This window comes from Stegastes partitus, unplaced genomic scaffold, assembly GCF_000690725.1.
Source record: "Stegastes partitus isolate 25-593 unplaced genomic scaffold, Stegastes_partitus-1.0.2 Scaffold1022, whole genome shotgun sequence".
Taxonomy (NCBI): Eukaryota; Metazoa; Chordata; class Actinopteri; family Pomacentridae; genus Stegastes; species Stegastes partitus.
Window position 1 is genome coordinate 200,450 of NW_007578753.1, and position 26,740 is coordinate 227,189.

A 26,740-nucleotide genomic window follows, 5' to 3' on the forward strand; every position below is an offset into this window, starting at 1 on the left:
GAGTGTGACGTCAGACAAAGTTAAATGCACTCTCACGAACAAGCGATCTGCTTTTTGCATTCACCACACTCACACACATACATCTGAGGCTTTAGAAGACGTGGTGGGAAGGTTGACCCACCGGTGCCATGAAATATAAATGCTTGATTTTCGTCTGCCGTTGTGGTCCGCCAGAGTTAGTGTGATGAACGGAGACTTGCTTTCTGTTTGTTTTCAGTGTGAATCCAGTGGCTGGTCTCATGCTTCTCATTGAGAAAATGTAGTGCACGCTTGCAAATGAAACACATGAAGGAACAGCTAGCGGTGCACCGAATGACTGAAATTCTGGTCCTTACGAAAAAGAAAAAAAAACACACTACCTGCCCAAGTTAAGTGACACAGGGGGTCGGTTTCCATTCAGTTTTCACATCAGTATTAAGCGTACCAATGCATAAGCATTAAAGCACGCTGATTGTTATTGCTCAGGCTTATTGTTATCATAGATTCTTCTGACACGATTTTAGGCACAGCTCTGAGAACACCCATACAATCCATACCAAATGTCAAAACATGTGTCTCGATTGATAAAAGTGTGCTTTGTCTTTTGGCAGTGATTTATCGTATGTTTTTTATGAAATTCGTCAAAAAAAAAAAAAAAAAAAAAAAAGCTGCGTTAAAAATCCCTTTTGAAATAATAGCAAGTTGGCCGGACAACTGCCAAAACCCACCATCTTTGGACCCCTGTAGCTCTTACATACTTTGCAGTAGAAACTTTATTCAAAGTTTCAACAGGTTACAAAGCGTTGAGTGTTAATCGTCTCAATCTGTGTTTTGATATCTTTGATGGTTTTTACGCTGTTGCAGTTTACATTTTATTAATTTTTTTTTTTTTTGAAAATCCTGACTTTTCCTTCAGTTAGAGGGTTCACATCATGTGTGAAATCTAAATTTTGAAAGATTTATGGAAAAAAGTGCAGTTAGCCTTGATTCACATTTTCTACTCTACTTGAACAATTTACACATTATATTAAAAAAAATAGCATTTTTGTCTTCTTTCAGCCAGGAAGGAGAAGCCACTGTTGTTCATTTGTTTGTTTCAGAGAAACAAATTATAGAAATCAGCCATACTTTAAAGAAAATGACTTCACTTACAAATCCGGCCTGTAAAAACAGCATTCATGTTTTATTACAACTTCAAAAATACTAAGATAGACAACATATCTTAATTTTGCATTCTACATCACAGTATTCCACATGAGAAAAGTGACAAAGCCTATGCAATGTAAATTCAGAGTATGTTTGTCTTCTGATGATCACAAATGGCTCAATTCACGATTGATCACTTTGTGGTGTTTTTTGGAGACATGCCAGTCCCCTTCATTTCTATCACTACTGGATTATGGTGGGATTTTATACACACATGCATCAGCAGTGACTCTTAAGCCCTAGGGTGCTGTTAATCAGACTGCATCAATATTCATTACTGGTGATTGTTATAAAACTACAGACTGTGAGCTGCATGCTCAGTTTGTGTGGCCCGCAGTCTCTGTCAGGTTGATAAGAACAGAATTTTATTCACCTCTAAGACTTTTTCTTTTTAACCTGATTACTGTATTTCATTGTGTGTCCTTAACAAACACGCTCAAATGATTGGATTCTGCTGCCGACTGTTTTTCCTGAGCTCGGAACATTACATCCAGTTTTAATCACTGAGCACCTGCAGCCTGGATGACCTGTAGAAGAAAATAAACAAAGCAGGGTTCATTCTTGTCTTTTGGTTAAATGCAATGCAGTTCAGATTTTTGAATTCATATTCATTTGCTTCAAGCTATTTTTGTTTTATTTCATTCATTAACTATTTCATTATTTCTGCTAACTTCGCCCTTTAACCCCTGTTATTTAAAATTATTTGTGTGCGTACTTCTTTTTTCTTCTAACTCAACTACATTCTACACGCGGCCTTCGTATCTCACATCTATATGTATCTCATCTTATATAAAGTGGTGCTACAGTAGAATATTAAACAAGGTTGGTTTTCTAACAGGCAGTTCTATATTTTTTTTTTTTTTCAACGAAGCAGTAATGTGACCGTGAAACTTTATCTGTGCACGTCAGCATTACTGACCTCAGCTTTGAACTAGTTTGACTAAATTAGGTCAAGACAACTATCTTTATTGGAATTCAGATTTGATGTCGTGCAGCGGGCGGTGCCATTTTGCTGCACATCTGTGTTGTATTCCGACAGTATTGGTGAGATATTTTTTAACAATGGTGTGAAAAGATTTTTTAAATTCCTTTAGTTTGACACAAACAACTCAGTTATTTAAAAAGAAGAATTCATTTGATGCAGATTTGTGTGATGTTTTAAATCATCAGCGCTAGCAGAATTGTTTTCATGCATAGTAGACAGTACTCACTAGCTTAATTGGTAACAAGAGGACTTCCAATTTTATTCAGTTCAGACAGCGATGTGAGAGGTCTATTATAGTAACATGTGGGTCTTACAAAAATAAACTGCAAATTAGTGTTCTGATTTTTTGATTTTGGGCGCAGTGGCTTAGGTTGGTGATTCAATCCCCCGCCCCTCCACAGCCGAAGTGTCCTTGGGCAAGACACTGAACCCAGAGTTGCTCCCAGTGGCGCCTTGCATGGTAGCTCTGTCAACATATGTGTGAATGAGAAAACACTGTAAAGCTTTGAGTACCACAAAGGTAGAAAAGTGCGATATAAGTGCAAACCATTTACCATTTTGGCTATTTGTGCACTTAGTGTCTGAATCATGTACTACTCAGCACCTTGAGAGGAGGGCAAACCAACACCGCTTAGTGTAGTAAGTCTGATCTGCCCCTGTGTAGACAAGATAAATAAGGAGGTTTGTTTTCTCTCCAGTATGACAGTGGCGATGAGGGCCCAGGCCAGATGGGAGGTGATGGACAGGACGGACGTTTTCTACGTTGGGATAGCTCTCATGGTGCTGGGAACTCTGCTGGTGGTCAGCAGCTTCCTCGCTCTGGGATTCACTGGAACCTTCCTTGGTGAGTATCAAAGACAGATATTAAAGTGGTACTGAACCAGTTTACGAGTCACTGGAGAAATCTTTTGTAGTTTTTAACTAGAAATCTCCTTTACAAATTTGGAGAATGGCATTTGAAAGACACGCCCATCAAACAAGGCGGATCTAATAAAAGAGCAGCTAATGCACGAAAGGTTAGAATATGCAGTTGAAGCTTGTTCTTTGCTAAACTGTTGGTGATGTACTTTTTAAACCTAAAAAAAGGTTTCCTCAACGTCTTGTTGCTATCTTCATCTGCTATTATGTGGGGGTCAACAGCGTCCTTCATTTCAAAGCTTCTTATTCGTTGTCTATTTAAGAGGCCATGCAATGTGTTCTGGTAACATCGCAAAATGCTTCAAGACACGGGGAATCACATTGTCCGCTCCTCATTTGCGTGAACTTGAGGTCGAGGCTATTTTGTACCAATCAAGGGTGTCCACTGAACCTCTCTGGAGACTCCAGTATAACGTTTAACCTTTGCTGGTATAAACTGAAGACAAATGCAGCAGCTGCATGGCTTATTTCTTTCCTCAAACATTTTTAAAAACACATTTTAAGTGTACCGTTTTTGTAATACAACCAAAAATTTCTAAACATTTTGTTGGGTGAAGACATCTAACGAGTAAAGCGTTCACCCAATCAGGTGTGTCCAATATCTTGGCGGTTGTTGGAGAGTGCAGCCTGTAAGGGTGTCCTGTTGGAGATCACCTGTCAATCTCACAAAACAAAAGAACCTTCTTTTAGTTGACTTTAGAGTCCCCCACATGCCCTCTGGGGAACTCTAATCAAGATTTATTATGAACGTTTTTCAATGGTGCCTTTCTCTTTGCCAGCCTCCCATCAAGCTTTGACTGGTGAAGAACAGGCAAAAGTTGCTCCCATCTCAGTGGCTGAAGCTTGAAACTCCTTCATAGGAGTCATAGGCGTCTTTATTCAGTGACTTGGAAATTTTCTTGTATCCATCCACTAACTTATTCATTTTTAATAACCTTTTGTAGTTAGTTGAAGCATTCTTTTGTCTTTATTGTGTAGTTATAACCAGAAGCACTGATTCATCACTGAATGGACCGTCCAGATACAGGTGTCTTTATACTACGATCACTGAGACACATTCACTACACTCAGACTATCTCCATGTTATTATTTGTGTGACTTCTACCACCAATTGGCTGCAGCTGTGTTGAACTAGGTCAGTCTTTTTCAAGGGGGTGAATATTTATGCCATCACTTTTTTTACAGTCCATAGTTTAAGTTATTACTCTGTAGGAGTGTGTTTTCACTTTAATATCAGAAGAATACTTTTTATAGGTACTACAGTATATCTCTCTCTTTTTCAATGTCTCCTATTTCATTTGTCTAAACACGGAGCAATTTCTTTTACATTTGATTCTATTTATTTTGTTTCAGCCATGCTAATGATCCTGTTCTGTAGATGGCATCAGATGCTTTTGTCTAGATTCACATATCTCTGCAGCTGTTTGATGGGTTACCATGACATTTATTATTTCTGGTTCCCAGAGAAGGAATCATAGGGATTTTGATGATTCCCGTTGTGAAATTTGGCACTTTGCTTTTGAGCTTTTGAGTTCAATGTCTCAGCAACTATGCATATCTGCATTTAGCATGCCAACACTCTTCACTAAAACAGGTCGATATTATACCTGCTGAACATCACAATGTTTGCTCTGTGATTGTGAGTATGTTAGCCTACTGATGCTGATTTAACTTCAAGCAGAATTGTGCCAGTACACAGGCTTAAAGAGCCTCAAGCACTAATGGCAAGAAGCATATTAAAACTGCTTTTACATGCAATAAGAAATCAACCTTCTTTAGATATAAATGAAGGTTGGTGATTGCATAAGACTTGGGACAGCAGAGGGGAACACTTGCACAACGAGGACATATAGTGCACATGAATATTTTTTTTTTCCAGTTTACACAACCATGCTCATTTGTATGCATGTACGCAAATATTTTCACACCTTCAAACAGAGCACGTACAGATATATGTACATCTACTTCTGAGACAAACAGGCTTGTTTTCCTTTCTTGTACTACTGAATACAACCTGGCATTGTATCAAATAAACATGAGTACAGCATCGCCATTATGACCATTTAGATGGAGCTGGTGTCGAGTTTCTAGGTCAGTTGAATGAGTCATCTGCAAGACCCAGACTGGTTCTCTCAGTTCCAGCACCGTGTTTGCCCATCACTGCACTGAAATGCCCTCAGTCCATCACTCTCATCACAGCTGAGGAGAGGCAGCAGGAGCAACAGGGGGTGACAGGAGTCGATGTATACGTGCGAGTGTGAAGGTGCCAGCTTTGTATGCACACTGAGGGAAAACCAATCACGAGAGATTGCTGGTGTGTTTCACGCTTCAACCAGGAACAACGAGGAGTCTTTAAAGCAGGGACATGAAAAATGTTCATTATTCCCAGTGGGGAACATCACTTTGCGGCGTTGAGTAAATAATTACATACAAGAGATTTGTGGGAGTGCGGTCTCTGTTTTGTATACACACTAAAGTTCTGTATCAGTCATAAACTGTTCCGGGATGTCCATTTAAAGATTTAACTAGGTCAAGTCCAGTCAATTTTTTATCTTTATATATATATATAAAGCACAGTAAAAATGCAAGAGTTGAACCAAAGTGCTGTATAATTCTAGCTTGAGACATAAACACAACATCGACAAGACAAAGCAGAATAAAAACACAATATATTAAAGAAAAGTACAACATAAAGCACAATGTACTTGGATGGCAGGATGTACTTAGATGGAATGAGAGGAGATGGGTATTCAGCAGTGACCTAAGCACAGGAAAAGGTGAACTGAGATTAGGAGCAGCTACTGTGAAGGCTATTTTTTGTCTAGATCTCAGTACATCCAAGGGCACCTGGTTGGTCGACCTCAGTGCTCTAACTGGAGTATAAAAATGTAAGAGTTTTCCGATAAAAAGTGTTGCCAACCCATTTAAAACCTCAAAAAAGGTCCATCAGAGTCGTACAGATCAATCTTTAAAATGGACTGGAAGCCAGTTGTTACCTCTTAAAAGACGAGCAACTGCAGACAATGAAGAGCCAAGTGGTGATACAGGTGTGGATAACTTTTTCTAAGTATTTAGGAGACAGATGGACTTTACTGTGGTTAAAAAGTCTTAACTGCAAAAAAAAAACAAGCTGGTCAGTTGTCTTGCTACCTTCTCACAATAGCTTTTATCATCAAAAGAAAAAAGTGTAAGATGCTTAGAATTTAGAGCGCAGTTTATCGTTCATCATTGTTGCTGTGAATGCAGGCTGTAAGTGTTATAATACTAACAAACTTGTAACTTTTTCAGTTAGCTCTGGTCAGGTTACTCAATCAACAATTACATTTTGAAGTCAGGTGCCAGATAAAGCTAAATATCAAGTTTGGCCTTTCAAATGAGAAAAAATAGTTTATAAAAGCCAATATTAGTTTTCTTTTTTAAAGCTACATGGTTTTTTGTTGTTGTTGTTTTTTGTCTGTTTTAGAATGTAGTATGCGCAATAGATACGTGTACAACACAGGTGCAGCTAGTGTTGGTTTCCTGTTAGTTCGACACAGGTCAGCAGGTGTAGAGCTGCTGTCACAGCAGGCTGGAGTTCTTTTTTCGATAGGAAAAGCCCAGGTGTAAGTGGCAGGTGAGTTTGATCGAGCTGTTTCCGTTTCAAGGTCTGAGTATTGAGGTCATTGTAACATTGTCGTGACGAACTGAAGTGACTGCACGACTGTGAATGGTATTTATAAAAGTCTGTGCTTTCCTGTTATAAAAAAGTCAAAATATTTGCTGTCTGAAAGGCACATAACTGAACAGCCTCCTTCAGCCCAACTAGCGTCACTGAGTTTATGTGACTTTTAAGTGGGTTTCATAGCATCTAAAAATGTCTGAAAACTGCATAGACTCCTACATGTTGGAGCTACCAATCATCAGTGTGGAGGACCGGCTGATCTGACCTTTTTATTGGACATTTTCGAATTGTTAGCAGTGGACTCGAAAACAGTCATCACATGACATTTTCTAAGAATGTCTGTGGCCATCTGGAGCTAATTACTGCTTGAAGAGCAGTCATGGTCCTTAGAGGATACGCCTTTTCTAATTTGGACACCAAGTTTTTCTCCAGTGGCAGGGCCGAGTATCATCAAGGAATACATGGAGCATAAATTAGCCACAACATTAAAACCACTGATAGGAGAGGTGAATAACATAGATTCATTACAATGCAGTGTTCTGCTGGGAAGCCTTGGGTCCTGGTATTAATGTGGATGTTACTTTGATATATACTCCCCACATAAACATTGTTGCAGACCAAGCACACCCCTCCATGGCAACCTCACTCCCCAACTCTTCAACCTACCTACGGTTAGAGAGATTGTTCCGCTACCCCATAAAAACTGTTCAGAAATTGCTCTAGAAACCCAACAAAAAGCTAAAGGCACTGAGACAGTCTGCAAACTCCCACCATCTCAGTTTTATCGAGCATCTGCCTGGTGCTCAGGAGCAAGGGGTTGGTTGACTTTAATGTTGCGACTGATGGGTGAATGGCGTAATTAAATAGGTATTGCAGTTTTTTCAAAACAAATGTATGTTCCCAACTGAGTAAATGTTTCAGTTTTATAACATATGGTCTTTCTTCTAACACCACTACAAAAAAGAAGCTCCAGCACTCGAATAGCAACACTTTCAGTCTGTTAAGTATTGAAGTTCAAGCTTGATCTTGGAAACAGGAAAGTACTGTTTTTGTTTCACTCACTAAGCGTTTCCAGGTTTATAACTATTGTGTCGCATGGTCTTCATCAGTGGACAAAAAAAACTGTCTCAATTGTCATGGAGATGGAGTTTGACTCTAACAATTTCATGCATACCATTTTAGGACATTTAGTCCATGCTCAGCTTAATGTTTTAGCTAACTTTGATGATGTAACCCCATTTGAAAGAATTTAAATGCATTGCCGCTCATTATTTCCATCTGGGTTATATCAGAAACATCTTGCATGTCTTTACATAACAGTAGACTGCCAATCAAAACTGTTACAGAGCTGAAAGATTGGGTAGAACCGTCAGGCCATGTTAGGTTGGACCAAACCTTGGTTCTTGTCTTTAGCTCTGAAACTCCCTCTCTGGACCCTCTTAATAAGATAAAAGTACCTACTTTAGGTTAGTAAGTTCTGAGCAGCACATTAAAAAAAAAAAAAAAAAAAAAAAGCTATGCAGGGGTTGATTCTGATTGGCTAACTCAGAGGGCTCCATTTTTCTTCTGCCCTCCTTGTTGAGTAGCATTTTTTTCCTCCTTTCATCATATAAACTAACATAACAAAACAAATCTCCAATGTTTCCGTTCCTGCATGCTCATACTACTGGAGTTGCATCCATTAACTCTTAATTGTCATCGTTTTGCTGCAATCTAAGTTAATGCTGTTGGATTCTGCATTCCAATGGAAACAGGAATCTTAAAATGGATGATTAAGGGCCTTTTTGGAAAAATATTTGACACCTTATGCCTGCCTTGAGTTGTGGAGGCAGGATTCCGCCAAGACAGCTGCTACGGTCAACATTGCCGTCTGGAAGTGTTATTATTATAGGGGATGTACTTGGTCTACAACAATGTTCAGGTGGGTGTCAGAGTATAGATGAATACCATGAGCCAAGGTTGTTCAATGATGCTCACTTCACTTGTTAGGCACTTTTACTCCTCTTAATGGTACAGGGGGGAAAACAGGTGAATAATTGCATCAGCACAACAAAAAAATCTATGATGTAACTTACTCACAGTGTCTGTGTATACTGTAGCCCCCTTAAACTGTTAAGTTTGCGTTTCTGCTTAACTTTTTCCAATATTCTAATCTACAGCTTTTAACTATTTAATTCCATTTTTGCTCTGATTTTAAGGTATTTAGATTAAGTGTACGTTTTGAGGACTGTTTTTATGGTGCACCACGACCGCACCGCGTTTCCTTTGTCATTCCTCCTACTGTGGAAGCACACAAACAGACACAACAGGACTTAGCCTGTGGGTGTATGTTGTGATACGATGCGTCTTATTCTTTCTATATTAAGCCCCTTTGAGTCACAGTGACCTGATGATTCAGATCAATGGCAGAGGACCAGAAACAAAGATCCAAACAAAATCAAATTACACGTGGTGCTAACGTGTCGGCCGGCTGGTTTCATGCTCTCATCGCAGACCCACTTCTCAAACCTCCAGATTACCACACTGCCGTCGCAGCTCTTCAGCCGAATCAAAGTTGCGCATTTTCATAACCATAATCAAACAACAGTGACGTAGGAACATGAAAAAAAAAAGATGTTACGCTTGGCTTTCAAATCGAAGCGTGTTACCTATAGTCACTTTGAGGTCAAAAATGAGGTTAGCATTTTGTTCTGAAGGCCAGTTACAGCTGGTTTTCTATTCAAAACCAAACAGATTTGTTTATATAATCCCTTTTCATCCCACCTTACCTGTGGTGTTTAAATGAGCGTACATAATGAAAACTGTTATATAACTTGGGCATTAACAGCCTCTCTTCGGGCAGAAAACAGGGCCAGCAGCACCTCATGTGTAATTCAACAGGTCAGTTTTACCCACTGTGTGTTGTGTGTTCGTGTGCGAATATTTGTGTGTGGGTGTACGGGGGCGGGGGAGGCGTAAGGGAGGTATTTGACTGCTCATGTCCTGTTGTACTTAAGTCCTAAAATGGGTCAGATAATGTCTGTGTGTGTTTGTGTGAGCACAATACCTGGGGAACTTATTACATGGCAAACCATAGTAAGCGGTCAGGTTACAGTGAGCAGTGTCCTAGTTCAGCTGCCCCGGCGCTTTATTGCCGCACACAAACACACGTGTTTGTTTGACATCCAGCACTTGTTAACCACAAATCTCTGAGAATTGTGTTAAAATTGCTTCTACTTAACACTGAACTGAAATGTCTTTTTTTGACCCGTATTTTTATTTGGTCAAAAAAACTACCATAAAGAAAATATTTGCTGTGACAATGTTCTAATAGTGTTCCACAGAGAAGTGAATGTTTGCCACTAATGTTTGCACTGTAAGCTGATTGGCACATTGTCTCCCTGTTGTTTTCTGCGACATTATGTCACGCAATTATGTATAAATAGCACAGCGCGTTTTGCATGTCATGTTTATGCATTTGAAGCTTTTTGCATGTGATTTTACAGTATTGACATAACACACAGAATAGTTATGTTGGTGTTGGTGTCAAGAGGACGCCATTCGTCTGGACTATATGTCATGCAATGATACACAAGTTGCAATAAATGCATTATGATAACATACATTAAAAAAATGTTGGATGAATAAATAAAACTACTGGTTTCACATAATGACATTATGATTACTTAACAGTTTTTACCTGTGTTCAGGTTATCTGATTTAGAGACTTGGTGCGTTATGATGTGCCCATGAACATTGTGCAATAGAGACATTTCTAAATATTAGATGCTTGAAATCCCAAGATGCTGATGTAAATAAGTGGACAGGAATTTTTCAAAAGTCAGAGGGAGAAAAGAAGCAAAAAGCAGGAACTGTAAAGAGCCCAGAGTACGGTTCCACATAGACTTTGGATAGTGGAGATCCATGAACACCACCAACTGTGGTAGCAAAGTGAAGGAATCATTCTCGAGGAAAATGTCAGGTTTTCAATCTCTGAGCATAGGTAAGGCTCTAAAAAAACCTCTTAGCTAGCAGCAAAAGTTTCTGGTCAAGATTGGCTTGCCCTCCTGACCCACTTAGCTGACATTTTAGGACAACTCAAAGATCTAAATGGAGGCCCTCAGGAGAAAACTGCATCGCTCGCTGGGGAAAAAACTGACGCAAATTCAAAAATCTGGCTTTGTGGATTACTCATGTGCATGAGGATAACTTTGACACCTGTTATTCACTGATTTTTCAAGTGAGAACGGAGTGTGAGAAGCAGATTTGCTGGTCATCATGGCTCATCTCAGTGGAATGCCCGTGAGTCTCTTTGATTATCCACCTGAAAAGAAGGCTGACTCAGGGGAGTTGATTAGAAATCCTTCAGCAGTGACAATGGCAATGGCAGCTGAACTGTAGGAGTCATTGATTGATGTTGCAAAGGACGGCGCACCAATAAAAGCCGAGTGCTGGCATTGGAAAAAAAAAAAATCTCCCATTTGTACTAACCTGGCTTTGTAGGAATGGTTTTCAGGTTGCTGAAAAACAAGCCATTAGTGGGTCTCATTTCTGACGATGGCATTATTCACCACTAAACTTTCCCTTTCCTGTGGTGGGAGTGGATTGGTAATATTTTCTCAAAAGGTGGTCACACATGTAAGTGATAAGAACCATTGTGCTCATTCATTGTGCAGTGTTTTTCTGCTAAATTTCTCACCACAGTACCGCTAACCTTAAAGTCTCCCTCTAATATATACATATATACTTTTTAACACATCTGTATGGTGCTTTTAACATGCTAGACAGATCATGAGCTAAACAAGCAATCAACACTCAACATTTCCATCTTAAAGCTACAGAGTGCCAATGACGGTCTCAGAAACACAGATCTGGATTTTCAGGTTTTCATATGTAACAAACCTAAAGAACAATCCTGTCAATGTGCATTGTGGGGATTTCTGTATTTGATGGTAGTTTTTGAGGTGTATCAGAAAAGTTTCAGGACTGGTGTCACAGTGTTTTCTTCTTCCAAGTAATCCCCCTGGAGTCTAACACACTTTCCCAGCCTTCTCTGCCTCGTCGCCATGCACACCTGGAGGGATTCTTCCGGGATCCTCCGCAGCTCCGTCGTCACAGCCATCTTGATGTTGTCCACGTCTTCAAAATGGATCCCCTTGATGACCCCCTTGAGGGGAAGAGGAGAAAATCCCATGGAGCCAGGTGGGGTGAGTAGGGAGGTTGGTCCAGTATGGTGATGGTCTTCTCAGCCAGGAACTGTGGGATGCTCAGGGCGTTGTGAGCAGACGTGTTGTCATGGTGAAGCAGCCATGACTTGTCCTACCACAACTCTCGCCTATTCTCGCGCACTGAACGAATCGAACGCCGCAGGATCTCGTTGTAGACGTGCTGGTTGATCGTCTGAAGGGGAAAACTGGTAGTTTGTAGTTTTGGTTTGAAATATATCTTTTGTGACACCAGTCCTGGAACTTTTCTGACACACCTTAAAGTTCAAACATTTGACAGCTGAATTATTCAAATATTACAACTTGCCATTGTGTAACACAGATTTATAGTGCTTGAGGAGAACTGTGGGTGAGCTGGTGTGCTCAAGTTGGAGTGTACAGTGGATTGCATGAAGACAGTGGTGGGAACGTCGTAGGTTTGCACATTTTCAGCAGAATTTTGATACACAGAGATGAGTTTTTAGGGGGTTAATCATTGACCAGAGACAGACTTTCATCAATGTTAGGAATATTAGAAAAGGAATATGTCCCAAAACTGTTTAAATCCTCTCAACTCCAAACAGCATCTCTGTGTTTTTTTGCTCCTGTCCCATTTGTAGTCACTGTGGGGCCATATAAAGTCCTGCACCTCTACAGAAACAACATTGTACAGTACAGAGAATTCAAAAATATCGATCGATATCTTACATATACCTATATGTTTGTCTTCTATCTGCTCTGTGTAAATACAGCCCACAGTTCAGCCAGAAAGTTTCTGAATTTTTGTCATAATAACTGTTGGTTGCAGCTGAGTCATCTATGGCTTTATTTTGTTACAGAATCTGTTTAGTACAAATGGTTCATTTTTGGCATTGTTGTTTTTTTAAAGCAGACAGGCGTTAAATATCAAAATTTTTAACTTTGATTTGGTAAGTAGTTCAAGGACCACTGAGAGGCTGAAAACTGAACAATTCTCAAAATTTGTACACCTCCAATAAATGGTGTCATTTTGGTGATTTTGTTGACATAGTACTTTTATACTTATTCTGTTACATATAATATTTTATTTTGATTTTTTTTTTTTATTTAGGTTTCTACATTTATTGCCCTTCTTGTTGTTGTTGTTATCACAGTTTCATTCACCTTGTCGAATTCTTTGTGTGTGCGAGCTCACTTGGCATTGAAAGTTGTATTCTGTATTTTTATTTTTTTTAAAGTCAACAAGCCTTTCTAACTCCCCGGCAGGTTGTCGGGTTCAGATGGATTTTCAGTTTGTTATTTCTTGCTACAAGCACCAGAGTTTTCACATGAGGTCATAGCCTTGCTGCTATATTGTTGACATCAGTAGCAGGCAGGTGACGGCGCAGCAGCCAGACATGGCAGCATTAGCAGGCCTGTGTGGTGCCAGAGTTCTGTTCCGTAGCGGCGCATCCGCAGGCTTGTTGTTTTGTCAGAAACATGTCGAAAATGATCGCGATACGATAAGCGCGTCCAAAATCTGTCTGGTCTGAGTTTTGAGACGAGACATCAAGGTTGATGGCGGTGCAGAAACCATGGCAACGGGATGACACAGGCCAACAAGCTTTTCGCTAAATCCCAGCCCACCTGGACTTGTTGATAAAGTGGCGCCAGGAGTCAGATTTGGAAGCATTACACCTTCTGTGATGATCCCCGAGTTTCTCCGAGTGCAAGTTTGGATGAGCTCCAGCTTCTTGAATTATCTGAAGACGCGAGGCAGGTCAACAGTGTGACAGATTTTAGTTATGAAATGGAGCGATTGTTACAGCATTAAATCTGTGTGTGTGTTTTCCAGGCGACTACTTTGGCATTCTGATGGATGAGAAGGTGACTGGGTTCCCCTTCAGCGTCACAGAGAACCCGATGTACTGGGGCAGCGCTGCCAACTACCTCGGCCTGGCACTCATGTAAGTGTGTGTTATTGGAAAGGTAGAAAGGTCATTTTCATGATTGTGGTCAACAAGGGTGTCATTTGGATTTAATTTCTCTGCAGAGCTTCGCAGCTAAGATGAGCTTAAATCAAGCACAACAGATTATTACTGTTATTCTCAGGTTTGTCATTAACTGTTTCCTGAGGACTCTTTCGCAGATACATTTTTTTTAAAAAAAGAAACTCATCCACCGCTTTCGTGGCCAAGTACCGATGTACGTCAAAAGGCGCTCGAAATGAAACAAGGGCATAAGTGACATAGATAATAAAGTGTAACCTATAAATGGAAAATATTGTTTTTTTTTCTTCTCCAAGTTGCAAATCCCTCATGAAAAAAGATGCAGAGGTATAAAAAAACTTTTGCCCATCTGTCGCTATGACAACTGTGACCATGTTGCTCGGAGCTTGGCGTGCGTAGTTGCTAAGCGAGCACTCCAGGTTTGATGAGCCCGCCTGCAGTTAAAGCTATTAGCCCCCCATTCTTCCTCACTCGGAGCCACGGCGATTTCATCCTCGTCTTACCGTGTCCTTCATCCTTTTTGTTGTGACTAATTACGCTCCATTTTCTCTCTGCTTTGAATTTGGTTTACTTCTTACTTAAAGCTCTGAGTGCTCGTACCAGTGATTGCCTCATTTTACTACCACTTTTTCTTTTTGCGTCCCGCCTGTGTCCATACAACTCCATCTTTCTCTCCCCTCTTTATTGTTGAGTCACTTCAGATGTTGCAGCAGGCTCGGTCTCTGCCTCCATTACTTTTTTTTTTTTCTCCTTTTGTCTATTTTTGTTGTGTTGAGGGTGAATCATTTAATAAACTTGCCGAAAATAAGCCTGTAGTTGAACACCCTGTGAACTGAGGCCAAATTGCTGATGTGTGTCTCCACTGCAAACGACTTTAGGTACAAGGTAGATTTGTACAAAAATCATGTCAACTGGTCTTTTTTAGAAAAACGCATTATGTGCATTACTAAAGTATTGCATATATTTAGATACATTTCCGTGCTATGAAATAGTTTTTTAAAATTTTGACGGAACGATCTCAACTCCACATGTATCTGTGGTGTATTCTGAAGCTTACAATCATTTCACAGGGTTTGGCGGCATCAGAAAATGGCATTTGCTAAGCTGTCTTTAGGATTCCTCATGCATAGTGGCCTTCCTTGGATGTTCAATATGTCCACCTTGTGCCTCTCCTTGAGGTTGAAGAACCACTTAGATTTAGTTTTTATATTGGTGCCAATATCACTACATTACGAAAAATGTCACTAAACAAATGTTCCAGACACTTCATGAATGCGTTGTTACTGGTTGGCATTGAACTCCCCTTTGATTTATTTTTTGAGATTAGCACCAAACCACCACCCCAAGAAAAACGGTACTAAATGAACTTACCAACCACTTTATAAATATTTTGTTAATGGTTGTGTAAGTATGACTAATTCAAAATAAAACGTTTCTAAATAAATGTTTTTTGCAGTTTATTACTTTTTCTTTTATTTATCATAAATTTCCTCTCTTTTTTTTTTTAACCGTAGATGGGCAAGTTACCATATATGCTAACTTTATTAATCTTGATTTGCAACATTTTTTTTTTTTTTTTGTAAGTCACAGAAGTAAAAATATCTAGAAATATTCTTCAATAACACCCAATGGTTGAAATTAGTAAAGTATTTCAAGGAGAGCCCTATAAAGGATTAATCTCTTATTGTGGTCCTTATAGGGCTCGCCATACATGTAGTATCCTGTCTTGTTTTGTTTTTTTCTTTTATTGAAAAGTCTAAGCCATCCATTATTTACTATGATAAAAAGACTTCCAAGTCAAAAGATGGTTCATATTTTGAAATGGTTTTACATGTACCTCATCATAAAATCTTGGCAGTAGAGATACGTTTTCACCAATCTGTGGAATCTGGTCATATCAGAACCATGATGGTGGGATACTGTATAGTCTGACTCATAGGATGTAGACTGCCGGTATAAGCCTGCCATTGGCCGCTAATTTAAGGTGGTTTTGTCCTCCTCTTCCGCTATTGCCATTTGCAAAATCACTAAACAGTTGCAACAACCTCCAGACTACCAACCTACCACAGTAAAAAATGTCATGATTTGCCAATGATCTGGATAGAGCAGTAAAGCAGCCCTGCTAGTTTTTTCATAGATTATCCATCGTGATCACAATTCTCGCCTTCCTGCATGCAAACATTCCACCAAAACAATACCACTTGTCACTTTTTTGAGGGACCAAAAAGCTGTACCCTTTGCTTAGCTCTGTCCAATTGATTGTGATTTGTTTAACGAAATCCAAACAAGCCAGTGTTTTTGTCCTCCTATAGCAGAATGACGGTGTGGTGCAGCTGGACTGTAATGTGCTACAGAATGGGCTGGCCAAGTAAGACTGTATGACGTAGAAAGTGGAGAACATATGTGCTTAGTGCCTCATGGAAATAACATAATCATAATAACAATAATCATTTTATTCGCTCACTTGTTCACGTACAATGGCCTACTTACAAATCAGGCAAATACTGACACAATTGTGCAGCCGGAGCTTTAATATCTGTGCCATGCAATCATTACATTGGACATTACCGCATACCATCATTACAATGGATTGCATAGATATTAGCTTTTCATTGCAATGACGAGTTCTTGAATATTTCAATCCGAAGTAATGGGTGAGGAGATGGACACACGTCTGTATGCAGATCACAGCTGTGATTAAATCTGATGTAAATCCAAAATGATATGTTCCCACTGGAACTTCTTTGCACATACAAGCGACTGTGATTGTTGGAAAGGTCAAGATGTGCAATTTCATTTTATATGTGCTGCGCTCGCGGCAATGAATACTTAAAGAGCAAATCCACTAAAGAAGGGACGTGAATTTGTTTACAGACTGCATGCGTCGGCCCCTGATGGTTAAAGCAGCTACAAATGACGTTTTCATGCTTAGAATTGATTACAGGTTGGGTTGTAAGAAAAATGGTCTGCCGTAAAGTCATGAAACCACAGAGCACTATCACCTGACTTTGCACTTCCTCGTGCCTTTCAGATTACTGTTTAGATTTTTCAGCTCTTGATTGGACTTATTTTCCACTTTCACTACTCTCGTAGTTTTATTTTCAGGCACAGCAGCCAGATGTTTTCAGTGAAGAGGCTCAGAAACCCCAGCACATTTACAGCCCTTTAGAGATTTGCACAAAGTCACTTTTGTAATGTTGAATACAATCTTTTTTTTTTTTTATCTAAAAATTGTCACATTTGAAACCACATTTTTTTCCTGTTTTTTGATTGTCAACTCTTTTTTTTTAAAATTATTTTGTATATTTGTTTTGTTTATCAGTTTTGTTAAATAGCAGGTAATATCTAGAAAAACAAATAAATTAAATTAAAAAAATAAATGTAAAAAAATGTTTAAAGACAGGACTAAATTAACATCAAAACTCTCTATTCATACAAATATCAATTTATTTCTTTTACAATGTGTGAGCCTTACTACCGGATTTTTGCAGATTTATTTTAATGACATTATTTTTACAGTGTAGCTGTGTTGTAGGAAGGTCTGTGTTATAGTTATAGTTATATCAATACAGATTATGTTGTTAAAGGACCAGTGTGTGGGATTTAGGGAGATCTATTAGCTAAAATGAAATCTAATATTATAAAATTGTGTTTTGATTGGTGTATAAATCATCTGAAACTAGAAATGATTACGTTTTCCATGGCTTAGTATGAGCCCTTCATATTTACTGTATCAGTGAATGCCAAAAAGTCCCACACAGTGGACCTTTACTCTCTGAACACTGCACAGTTAGCAGAAAACTACATTTTTTTTCTTGTGTTTGTAGCAGCTGCCAAGAAATAAATCTCATTCTTGCACTTTTTTTTTTTGGTTGTTTTGCTTTTCAGGTTTTGCTACTGCTGACTTTACCACAGCTGTGTGTAAGAGACACAACATACTTGCACTTTGTTTAACCAGCATTCTGCAGACAACAAAGAGTCTTGTCTAATAGATTCACAAGCTTTCATATGATTCAGTGGGTTGAGGAACAAAGATGCTGACTTGGCTTCCAAATTTCCCCAAATCTCAATCGACTCAGATGTTTGTTTTTATTTTTTATTTTTTAAAGACAGCATTTTGGCAGCACAAGGGAGATTTACACAGTATAAGGAAGGTTTTAATGCTGTTTAATGTTTAATTCAGACATTACTTTACCTTGTTTTAAACATGTATAAGGAACACTTTTGGGAAACTTAAGACGAAAAAAAAATCTTAAAATTACTATTAAATTTAAAAACCAACATCCAATAAAAACAAGCACAAATGCCACAATCCTATTACTAGAATAATCATTATGCGGACAGTATTTTCTGATTGCCAAGATTGCACTGTTGATTGATAATTGTATCATTGTTTTGTCTGTTGCCATGCCAACCACCACCGTGGTTTCTCTTGCTGTTAACCGGCTCCTCAGTTGTGCTAACTGTTATGTAAAATGCTTAAAACCCTCATGGGCCTTTAACGCTGTGATTGAGAGTTACCCTGAAGTTTCTCTGTCACATCATCCAACACACAAAGAACACTTTCAGTTCCCAGCTTCGACTGAAGAGCATGAGGAGCGAGAAAAATCTCCCCCCTCCATCCCCCCCCCCTTTGTGCCAGACAATCTCTCCCACACATTAGGCCACTTACTGGCCTTTCTGTGTGACCTAGACAGGAGATTAGCTGACACACATCAGGCGATGCTCTTAGTCTTACACATTAACACTCGTGGACTCGTGCGCCTAAATAAGTAAAATAGGAGCTGGAATCACTGCATGAGGCCTGTACTTTTTGTGGTTACATGTCATGTAGTTTATCATCAAGCACTGCTCCATCAAAAGGACTGTGGCGCCAAACAGCATATGAAGTCCTAAAATACCCCACCGTTCTTCTCCGAGTGACTAACAGCTTAGCCTCTCCAGATAGAAAAAGACCTAATTTCATGCCGAGCAGCACCTTTCGTGCAACGGTATAATGGACTGTCTCATAACGCTTTAGGAATGTAGGTTATCACGGGAGATGGGAGTCTGTCAGAAATATATGGCGGGACTGACACGGTGCACATCTGGCAAAATACTAATCAGAGACGTCAAATCGAGCTTGTCACGGGGAACATCTGCTCGCTTGGCACGTGTCTGTTTTGTAGTGATGGAACAGTCCGTTAGCTGATTTCACAGCAAGAAACGTCAGATTACACACATTCATTTCCAAAACCCATCAATATATAATGTGACTCAATCCGTCCACTGCTTTGGTTCAGACTAAAATGTTTCAAGAAGTACTGGGTAGAAAATGAATCCTAATAACTTCAGCGAGGCACAGTTTCTTCCAGTGAAACGAGGCTGACGTTGTTTCTTTATGACTGAAATATCTCAGCACTTGGAATTCCAATAAGTCAGACTGCTTAATAAATAATGTTTCACAAACACGAACTCAAGCTGACTTTACCACTTAGTTTATTTTCTTCTGTTTTATGTGCGTTGCTATCAGGCTGCACCTTGCTACCCTCTTCGTTAGACATTTAAGCACCAGCCACAGATGTGATGAATGTCATGATACCAGAAGGTTTATGGGCAGTAGGAGTACCAATGCAGTTTGAATTTACACATCCAACATTTGATTAAAAAATATACATCAATCATCATTTTTTCTTTTTAAATCTTTTTTTTTTTTCAACAAAAATGTATGAACTGCTGCACAACAGCATCCCACTGACATTATGAGCCATCCTGGTCCCACTAGCTGAGCAATATTGGCCGATTGTTGGTTAAAATGACTGTTTATGTTGGCAACAACTCATGGATAACTGCATGTAAAATGTCCAAATTATGCAGGAAGACAGTGGTGTCGTCGCTATAGCTCCCTTTAGATAGGGTGGAATAAACAAGAAAATAAAGCTTGTTAGAGAAGTGGAAGTGTCTGTTTTAACCCAAACCGTGTTTTCCCAAGTTGCTTTTGGTGCCTGAACCAAACCAAGTAGCTTAGTTGGCTGCATCTACTCCAACCACGTCTGAAAATGAGAACAGTGATTAAAAAAATGACATTTAAGTGCTAAAACAAAGGGAACTGCATTTGCTTGAAGATTCTGGAAGACGTTTCATGTGCTTAGTTCTAACTCACTGGTGGCGTGTCTTAGATATTTAAGTTCCTGTGGGGTCATTAGCGCCTTAGGATTTGTTGAGATAGCTGGACATTGAAGATCAACGTCCCACTGGAGCAACCATCACTAAACAGAGTATAGCACACTTACGATGCAGTAAGTTCCTCAAACAATTCCACATCCATCGATACTGGTCCTGATGACCTGGTATCATGGACTGAGTCCAGGTGGTGGGATCATCACTCTGGATTTGAACTGTTCACCTAATTGTTGTATATATTGTTTTCTGGACGTTAGGGAAAGGTCAGGAGGTCACCATGAAGAATGCTATCTCCACTTCTTCAGTGGTGTTGTTTTCCTCAGAACTGGCACTTTATGACCCTTATCAGGTTCTTGGGGAGGTAGGAGACGTCCTGTTGTCTGTGCAGATGTTCCGTTTGGGTGAAAGTCTGAGGTCAGCTGTCTTCTGAAATGGTTTCCTGCTAAATTTACAGCTGGGAGAAAGGGTGTCTGGATTATCTGTGTGTTGCTTTGGAATGTTCTGCTCCTTAGAACGCTACAGCAGTGACTTTATACCAAAGTATTGGTTATGTCACATCCCTAATTTGCACCGTTTGTGTAGATAGTGTCTTTTACTTTATAATATATATAAAGCACTGAATTTATTAAAGTTGTATTTATATGGGCCTGGTTAACTGAGCAACACCTATAAGTACTGGTGTCAGGTTTGTTAATACATGTGCTGATTCCAAATAACCCCTGTAGCCACCTCAGCAGCTGTCCGTCAACATCTCACCCAAACAGAGAGAACCATGTTGAAGTCAAGTACAGAAGACAGTCAGCATTGCAGGGCTGCTAATACTGAGCATATGACTGAATGTTGTCTTCTTGCAGGTGCTCAGCTTTGTCATGTATCTCCTGAATCAGATCCGGTATTTGTATGCAGTATGAACCTCTCACACTTTGAAAGAACCCACTCCACTTCATTTGTTGTATTAGTTGATTGATTATCGGTGTGAAGAATGCTGTTCCTCAGTCGCATCATGATCATGTGTTGGGCTTGTGAGATGAAGCGGTATCTCTGGTCGAGGTAGAACAAGAACACTCTGACTTTCAGAAGGTCACTCTCCGCTCTGAGCGAAATCACATCGCCTCCACTCCCAACTCTGCGCTGCCTGTTGCTCCTCAGCTGTGTACATATGGACGGTGCAACAGCTGCTGGGGAGAGATCAGTTATGAAACACAGACATTTATGACTAACGTTACCACACAGGCAGCTTAGCGCCTGTGGTAGAAGGATGAATATGCATTTGTTGTTTTTTTTCTCTTCACTGTAACAAGAGAGAGATTGTCCAGTGTTATCTCACCAGTAGATCTCTGTTACACGTGTGGTTAAAAAAAAAAGAAAAAAAAAGAAGCCACAGCTTTGTGTAGGCGTCCTTCAAGCTACCAACAGCTTTGATCCATTGGAGCATGGACACAAAACCTCTGGAGGTGTCCTGTGGTGTCTGGCACCAGTATCCTCAGGGTCGTGGGGTGGCACATCTGCGGATTGGCCTAGTTCCAACACTTTGCAGGAATGCTTTATCGAATTGGGACTTAGGGAGTTTGGAGGAATGCCTAGGACTCTTGGTCGTGCTCCTCTAACTGTTGATGAGCAATCTATTGCACTGAAACAAGATGAATAATGTTATACATTTAGGCCCCGTTTACACGTAGCAAAAACAGTGATGTTTTAATCCATTTGGGCCTTTGGTTTACACGTAAACGAAGCTACAATCACTGAAAAAACAATCATATTTGAAAACTCTGGCCGCAGTGGAGAATTGGAGAAACTCCGTCTTTACGTTTACATGTAGACAGGAGGAAACTTAGTTTGACGTCACAGTATGCAACAAAAGTGTCATCAGTGTCATATGTGTGCGACCCATGTTTACAGTTTGGCTGCTGTGATAGAAATGGATGCTGTTAATGCAGTGCTTGTGTTCATGTTTGTGCAAACACTTTGGCCTGTTTGCATTTACATTCAGAAATGTTCTATTATGTGGAGGAGCAGAGAAGGATCGCTCTGTCGGTCCAAAAAAAACCACCCTCGCGCCATCATCGTTAAAGTAACAGGAAGTAATTCATGCCATTCATTGTTGTGTTTTTCCGGGATTCTGATTGGCTAGCATGGCTTTATGCTGCTCGTTACACTGCCCTCTATAGGTTTGGCATGCTCATAGCAGCTCTTAACAACACGTTTATGCAGGTTTGTGTAAACAGAGATTTTTTTTAAAAACGATCTAGTGTGGTTATTTTTTATCATTTAGATCCGTTTTTGTAAATACATGACTATGTGTAAACATGGCCTTAACCTCAGTGGTCACTGGACTATAATTATTGGGACATTTTTGGTTAGAGTTAGGGTTCACATTAACATCTTAACGTGGCCTTTTTATCAAATAGCACACAAACTGCAAGTAACAGGAGGCTTTAATTATTCCCAATTAAATTTTAGTAAAAAAGGTGTGGTTAAATATTATTCTTTTAAATGTGAACAGAGCAAAGTTATAAAGAATTTACTTAATTAGACTTCCAGGCTTCCACCCACTGCTCAGAGTGCTCAGCAGCATTCAACATAAGTCATGTTTCTACAACGTACTCTTATGCATATTTGAAGAATCGCATCAGAAAACAAGTTAATGTATATAAAGCGTACACCTTTTTTCAAAAGCTCTGACATGGTAAACATTAACTTACATGACTCATCAGCTGTTTCCGCTTCTTTATTTGTTTTCGTGTCCAGACAGCATGAAACGTTGCCAGTACTAGCTGACATGAAGGAATAATTACAACTTTCCTGATTGGAAGCAAATTCTTTAAAACTTCTTTCAAGTTTTCCCTCATAGTTTGCTAAAGTTTTGTTTCTTCTTTAAGGTTTTTTTTACCAGCTGATTTAGTTTCTGCTGTCTTCTGCTCTGTTTATTACAGCCGTATATAACTTTGCTTTCCACCGATGCCGCACAGCTTAGTGTATTCACGTCAAAGCAGTGAATGAACACAAGAAAAAAAAAAATTGTGACATTTTAAAAGTTCACCTCAGATCCACTTGACAGTTATATGGAAACGCTCAGTGCAGTACAAAACATACAGCTGGAGATCAAGTGTTACTGCTGTTGTTTCCCTGCTCTCTACAATATGTTTAAACTGGTGAACAGAATCACATGAAAATATAATAATTAATTTGTAATTTAGATTTCTGCATGTCTAAAGTGTGTGAAAGAACAACACCAGTAACACCTAAAGTCATTTATGATTTATTTAAACATCAGTTTTTTTAGTATATAAATAGAAAGTCATTTGTGTAACCTTTTAGATTTATTATTTCCAGGCAAAAAGTCATCTCGCACACGTACTGGAATTCTGCTCAACTCCTCCTGTCCCTTCGTAGCCTTTTTTTGTCAGTCAGAGGCAGGATAATTGCAGGACTTTCGCGGCCGTTCAAACGATATTTGTGCGGATTTTATTGCGTCATTAATTAACACCGACTTAGTCGATTGCATTCCAGCTAGAACTGTCCTAGATTTTTTTTTTCTTTCAGATATTTAAACCCACATGCCAGTGTTTTCGTAATAAATTAGAAGTAGTCGTGATCTCCCGGTTCTACCTTAGACCCTGGAGAATGCTCTCTGCTCTCCGTCTGCCTCATTTCCACAAAGGTTATACCAATTACTGTTTGAATAAATTAAACAGAATTCCAGCCTGACATGACACATGATCTTTTTGTTGTCCTGTGATCGTTAATCAAGCTGGGAAGTGCGTAAGCAGATGGTAAAAAGCTCAAGTTTTGCAGCCAGATTTCCATTTTATTTAAGTTTTTTATTTTAGTTTCTAACGGTCTCCTAAGGTCATGTGTTGAGGTATTTTACGCAGCAGCATTTTAGCATCTACGTACTTTTCGGCTTCCACCTTTTCTACCTCCACCACTACTTTCCCCTACCCCAACCTCACGTCAGCTCTGTGACCTTATGGTTCCAACATGCAGCACGAATCAGTTTGCCTGTTAAGACTTCTTGAAACTGGAGTGGCCGTTTGAATGGTATTGATCAACAACACTCGTGAGTCCCAGCAGTGCTGCAGCCACCAGTGCTAATAATAATGAAGGACTTTATTTGCTCCTTGAGCTAGTGTGTGTCATAACAGCTTTTTTTTCCTTCTTCTTTTTTGATACCTGTTGGTGTGTTTGCTTAGCTTTTGTGGTCTTGCGTTGTAACCTAGATCCCTTTGTCTGATATTTACAGTCTTGTTTTGTCATGTTTGCCCTTGAAAAACCATTTCTCCTCAGGCTTGCTTTGTTTTTTAGTGTTTACACTCTAAAACATAGCTGAAATAAGGTGGCATGGGAGTGTTATTTGTGCCATATTTTGAATTTAACTTCTTTTATCAAATAATATTCCACATATCCATTAAAAATCGTATTTTTGATCGGCAGAGGTAATTATTTTTATTTACTTCTTCCTCTATGATCAAACAGTTTCTGTATTTCTGCACCAGTTTTACGTACATGGATCAAAAACCACTCATATGTACTCACTGTGGGATTTGGTAGAAACTTTTCATGATTATAGACATTTGCAATCAGGAACATAATTATCACAGACAACTGTTCACCGGTGACACATTCCACAACTTCACCTGGAAGTATTTTCATATCTGAAGCATATCTGTTTAATGTTAACTGTATACAATATCTGAACATTAGACTGAGGCTACCTAGACGTTGGCATCCATTGCGAGTTGAAAAGAGAGTCATGTATGTCCAATACATGTGGTTCTATTATGTCAGTTTGCCCTGTACCCATTTATTTCATCAGTTTCTTTTATTCAGTCACAGTCGCTAAGAATAGTGCTACGAGTTATCAGTGGTATGTGCAACAAAATGAGAAACGTATTCCAAATATTAATGTGATATTGTTTGGTCCAAACCACTGCCACAATGATAGTTTTATCTGAATTATTTGTATAGTATGTCTTTATTTTTTTTTAATAACACTTGCATAACTGGGTCATTTTTGTTATCCAGGTTTGTTAACTTGGTGTAGAGATGCAAAAACTATTTATGTTCATAAAGTAAGACAGGAAGAATGAAAGCAATGATTTGTGATAACAAAAAGATATTTAATGAACACTTGGAATACTTCATGATGAAATAAAGTGACTTCAAAACATACAGCTGAAACCAGAAGTTTACTATAAAAGGACACAACCTTGTTTTTCTCACTGTCTGACGTTAAATCAGACTGAATGTTTCCTGTTGTAGGTCAGTTAGGATTACCAAAATTATTTCTATTTGCTCAACGCCAGAATATTGAGAGAGAGAACTTTTTATTGCTGTCTAAGAAATAAGTACAGGTAATTTTTTGACCTATGTTGTGCATCAAAGGGTTAACAATGGATAAATGATCATGTGTGCCGTGACAGAGATAGCATATAGTGGCATTAACACCCAGCTCTGCAGTTTCTCCTCCACTGCACTTGTTTTGGTTTTGATGCCCACAATTTTGCTGTTTAGTCCAGATTCATTGTTCTCATCACTATTGTGTCCAGGAGTAAAAGACAGCGACGGTCTGGTGACGATAGTAGATCATTACCTGCTCAGGAGCCATATTCATTTTCTAATTTTTTTTTTTTTAAATAGAGAATATTACTTCCAATGAGTGGCTGATGGCACTTTTTTGTGTCCGCTAGATGGATAAATATACAATTGTTTACTGACAAATTCACTCTATTCTGAGGTGAAGGCCCAAAAAAAATGCTAGATAAAAGTATGTATTTCACCACCCTCCATTTATAATCCGAAATGTATGTTTGGTACTACAGAGTGTAGAGTATACACTTTATATATATTTTTTAAAAAGTATAAAAGTATTTAAGTGACTCCAGTGTTAATATCATACATTTTTAAGATTAAGATGTTATTTCTGCGGATGCATTGTAGTATCAACAGCATTTTACTGTTGTATAATTTTAACTACTTAACTACTTGGATGATGTAATCTATAACTATTTATGTGGGGTTTGCATATAAATCAGTAAAGAAACAGATTACAACTACTAAACTAAAACTTTGAAATATAGTTCAGTAGAAGTATAAAATGGAATAAAATAGAAAACAAATGCACTTCCAATAACTGAACTGAGGCTCACAAATAGCTGAAAGAAGCACAGTATCTGTCTATGTCTATGTGTTTTATGAGGGATGGGGCTTCTCGTAGTTCTTACTTCGGGGTTAGATTCACTGACCTTTTTTGACTTTTTCTCAAAACTAGGTCATTGATTGGAAGCTTTTGTTCTCCCACTCCTTCACACTAAATCCGACACAGAGGAAAAAAAACTCTCATTCTTTCTAATTGCTGCGTGCCTTTTGTTTGCTTGTGATGACATTTTAGGATTCTGTTCACAACTCCATGGGCTGTTTGAGGGTCAAGACTGAGTTTTAGGTTAACAGACGACTGTGAGTCACATCATGCAAAGCACATGCAGTCTGCGTTACCGAATGTCAGTTGGGTCAGATCTGTGTGATGTGTGCGTGGGCTATTTCTACACAGAACGTATACTTTACTGCATGTTATTAACCCAGTTTCTCAAGGGATCTTCCCACGATTATTTTAAAATATAGCCATGTGAGCTTAGACAAGATGACAATGTGGATGTAAACGGTTGGCCTCTATTACCCA

The 26,740-nt window shown here is 39.1% G+C and overlaps 1 protein-coding gene across 1 annotated transcript in view; it reads left to right on the forward strand.

Moving 5' to 3' along the window:
• The window catches only part of pemt (phosphatidylethanolamine N-methyltransferase), a 95,977-nt gene that overhangs the window by 55,699 nt on the left and 13,538 nt on the right, over positions 1-26,740 (forward strand). Inside the window, exons 4-5 of the mRNA XM_008295130.1 lie at positions 2,869-3,014; positions 13,746-13,857. Of these exons, the coding sequence (XP_008293352.1) occupies positions 2,869-3,014; positions 13,746-13,857 (258 nt within the window). The remainder of the gene's footprint in view (positions 1-2,868; positions 3,015-13,745; positions 13,858-26,740) is intronic.